The sequence below is a fragment of the Poecilia latipinna genome, unplaced genomic scaffold (genome assembly GCF_001443285.1).
Source record: "Poecilia latipinna isolate Pla-1442-1.1 unplaced genomic scaffold, P_latipinna-1.0 Scaffold1868, whole genome shotgun sequence".
NCBI classification, from domain to species: Eukaryota; Metazoa; Chordata; class Actinopteri; order Cyprinodontiformes; family Poeciliidae; genus Poecilia; species Poecilia latipinna.
Window position 1 is genome coordinate 13621 of NW_015114484.1, and position 4230 is coordinate 17850.

At 32.9% G+C, this 4230-nt stretch overlaps 1 protein-coding gene across 1 annotated transcript in view; it reads left to right on the plus strand.

Annotated features, from left to right (window-relative positions):
• Positions 1-2090: 2090 nt before the first annotated feature.
• LOC106934827 (NACHT, LRR and PYD domains-containing protein 3-like) overlaps positions 2091-4230 on the plus strand; it is a 23236-nt gene continuing 21096 nt past the window's right edge. Inside the window, exons 1-2 of the mRNA XM_015014964.1 lie at positions 2091-2121; positions 2766-3392. Of these exons, the coding sequence (XP_014870450.1) occupies positions 2954-3392 (439 nt within the window). The 5' untranslated portion in view covers positions 2091-2121; positions 2766-2953. The remainder of the gene's footprint in view (positions 2122-2765; positions 3393-4230) is intronic.

Genomic DNA, 4230 nt, shown 5'->3' on the forward strand with positions numbered 1-4230 from the left:
CAGCGTTCATGTTTTTTTTGTTTTTTTTTTTTTCATCCATCCAGACGGCTTCCCGCGCCCCCCCTGCAATGGCACGGCGCCTCCCCCCTGCCCCCCTAGGGGGCGCGCCCCACAGTTTGGGAACCTCTGGCTTAAACAATAACAGCCTCAATAATATGTATCAATTATTGAAGCTTATCAATAAATTGCCACAGAGATGCATAATAGTGAAGACATTTTTTATATTCCTTTGCTTTTATACAGCAATGTTATCAACCCTTCTGACATAAAAAGTAAGCCTACTTAACAGGTGAAAGTATTTTGATCTAAGTAACTTAATACAATAAATTCTTGAATTTTGATTTAAGTGAGATTCTAAAAAAGTATATATATATTTTTTTTAATTATATTTTTTGTGTTTGCCTTTAGTTGGCATTACCAAGTTATATTCAAATCAAATTTCCTGTCCACTTTTAATGTATTTTTAACACAAAAACACGGTGGTCCGTTAGCAAATCACTTGGGTTTGCAAGTTTCTGGAGGAAACCCTGCTATATCATCCATCAGTTTTATATTTTTGTGTTGTTCGCTTAATCTTTGTTGATTTTCCATCTGTTAATTACAGTATAGCTTGCCCACATTATCTGCAATGTGAGTCAGATCAAATAATGTACCACACACGTGAATGAAAACTTTCAGATTCAAGTAGAGTTGGCATAGCTTCATCAGCAGTGAAAAGGAGAAAAAACTGCATTCTCAGCAATAAGTTAATAATTTATAATAGTGGGTGGCCCACTGCAACCCACAGGTTGCAGTGGGCCAAAGTATTGAATGAATGCAGGTATGATTAGTTCTGCCCCTGGTGTTCTTTTCACTGGATGCCTGTTTTTGTTCTGCACTGGCTCTCTGTGTCCCTATGGGGTTTTTTTTTGCAAGTTTTTGTTATTAATTTTTTTTAAATTAAGCTTCAAAATCTACTCTTTGCCTGTGTCTGCTACATTTGGGTCTTTATCACAAACACTTTCCATGGAATAGAGACAGTCATTTGCACAACCTTTTCAAAGTCCTGCTGCTGATAATAATTTAATGCTAAAGTGTTAAAGAACTAAGTTTGTCCTTATTTATAAAAGGAAACATAATAATTCTAATATATTAGTATAATTAGAATTATTTTGACTTAATTCTCGTATTATCATGATTTTATTATAATATTACAACGTTATCAAATTTCAGCTTTGTCATATGACCTTATTATTGTAATATTATGACATTGTTCTTATAATATCATGACTTTATTCTCATAATTTAAAAAAATGATTCTTAGCCTGGCCCTAAAACGCCATCGTAGAGGTGAGATAAAACATTTTGCTATTTGTCTTCTAGCTTACCTCAGCACCAAACTCCAATCTCTTCTTCAGTGAATTTGAAGAGTGACAGATCCAAGGGTGAAACTTCAAATTAAAACTTGAAACCTGAATTCACTGGAAATTTTATACAGTTGTTATCATTATACTTCCTAGAACGTATTGCCGACCGGAAGTACATCATTGCGATTTTGTCTATTGAAAACCATGGATTGACAAAATAAACATGTTCAATGCAAAAACTGTTTTTGTTGCTAAGTTATTGAATAAATAGATATGAGGTCAACGACAATTATATTTAATTGTTTTAATTGGTTGTTTAGGTTATGTAACCTATCCAGATTCTTAAAAAGTGCTGTTATACACATTCAGCTTTCAAGAACCCCCTTATTATGCATGTCACTTCTTTACAAATATGAACTGTGAATGCTGACATTGGCGTAGGGGACATCTGTGCATACTGCAACATGTTTTGCATTGAGATGGTATTTTAGGTTTGAATAGCTTTACTACCTTTGTATATAAAAAAAAACATTCCATAAAAAAAATAATTGCATTAAAATATATTAGCACATTAAAACATATGCAATTAATTTATTAAAATGAATGTGATGAAGTCCTGGCCCCAGTAAAAATAAATTATTTTACTCTCTAGTATTATAACTTTAAACAGGATCACTAAACACATGTCCATTTTAATAAATGCAAATCAAAACAGTTAAATGTCTCATCTGTGTCTGCAGTGACAATGTCAACCAATCTGGAACATCTGGGACAGGTGAGCATGACTTAAAGAGATAAGGTTTTTGAAGTCCATTGGCTTTAGAGACCAATGAATACATACTTTTAAGAGATAAGTTCTGTATCAAATTATATTTTTTAATTGTAAAGTTAAGTTTTTACTTAATGTTTGGTTGGTGTTGTTTGTATTTGTGTATTAAGGAAAAATTGCCATCGGAAAGTAAAACTAATTGCTACTAAGAAGATCAAATAGTTTTTTGTCTCTTCTTAAATTATAAAGCCTCAAATCTTGTGATACTTAAACAAATATTTGTCAGATCTTGTCTGACAAAAATGTCTTGAAACATCAAGACATTTTTGTCTTGATGCTTCAAGACAAAAATGTCCATAGAGTAAACATAATTTGCTGGTAAACATAATTTGCTGGGGTGACACATTGTGAATCTCATCTCTTTTTAGCTGATTTTAAATTGTTGCCCAGAAGAAATACAGATTGTTTCTATGCCTTAATTCTGAAAGCTTGATGTTGATGATAGCTGGATGCCAGAAGGAAATATGAGTTATTAGTGTGGATTATTGTTGAAAATATATTCTGAAGAGTGTTGTCAACCATGTTTCAAATATGTTATGGTTATTCCTGTTGTTCACATATATTTAATATATTTAATTTAAAAATTACAGGAGGAGATACCAAGGAAAAAAATGACACGAAGACACCAATTCATGAGGGGGGTCAACATAAAAATGACCCGAAACACTCTGAGATAGTGACGTTTGAAAATGGGAAAAAGCATGTAGTCCAGCTCAAGGACTTATTTACCAATAAATCTGGGTTTCTTAGTAGGTCCACAAATGTGAGAACTGTACTGATGGAAGGAGCTCCCGGTGTTGGTAAAACATTCCAAACAAAAATGTTCATGACCGACTGGGAAGAAGGAAACTCCAACAAAGGCATAAAGGCTTTAGTGACCTTTGATTTCACTGAGTTGAATACAAAGAAGGATGAAGAAAAAAGCATGAAATCTCTGCTGGATGATTTCTTCAGAAAAAAAAATGTTGCGGTTTCCAATGATGACAAGAAAAAGACATGTTTTATTCTTGATGGCCTGGAAAAATGTGAACTTCCTCTTGACTTTGTAAAGAACAAAAAAGTTACAGACTTGAAGGAAGCAGCATCAATGGATGTGCTGCTGACGAATCTGATCAAAGGAAATCTGCTTCCTGAAGCTCATATTTGGATCATTTCTCAACCACAAGGAGTTGATAAGATTCCTTCTGAATATATCAACAAAACTGTTCAATGTCAAGGTAAGAATCAATCAGTGACATTTACTTGAGCTTGTACACAAAGCAAGCCCTTGACTTTGTTCAAAATTTATATGATTTTACATCATTTCATAACTTTGTCTAATTAGAAACTTAAGAGCAACAGATATTAAAATTATGATTGAAAGTAATAAAAATAATCCTATTTTTGCAATTTGTAAAATAAGTAAATAATTTATATGTTAAAGTCAACAGCTTCTAAGTAGAATAAGTTATTTTCCCCCTAAACTCCTTTCCCCTCACCCCCAAAATCACCAAAAATGTACCCAAATTAAATCAACTGCTGTTCTTGAACAATTTGGAGTACATGCAAAAGCTGGTCTCTTTATAAAGAAGACAAGCTAAATTTTCTATTTTTGCAGTCAAAAATACTTTGTGTTAGTAGTTTGTAGCTATTATGTTTGTAACAAAAATTTTTTGAAAATTTTGCTTCACCCAGAGTTTTCATTTTTATTTCTTTTAAATACACATTGATTGTTGAATCTATGGACTGGAAAATACAAGAAATCTGTAGAATAAAGTATTCTGCTCATGAATTTCAAGGATGATCAAAATAGAACAAAAAAGAAATGTCATTTTGGACATGTACATCCTCATAAATAAACTTGTCCAAAATGACATTTCTTTTTTGTGCTATTTTGATCAATCTTGGGCAGGTGTTGTCCAAGTGTGCCATTTGGAGCCTCCAAATGGCACACTTGAACAACATCTGATATACAAACTTCAAATGACTGCAATTCATCAGTGCTTCAACATACAGTCATCAATGAGGCTCTCATGAAAGATAATGACCAGAGGAATCCTCTGGTAGACACATTAA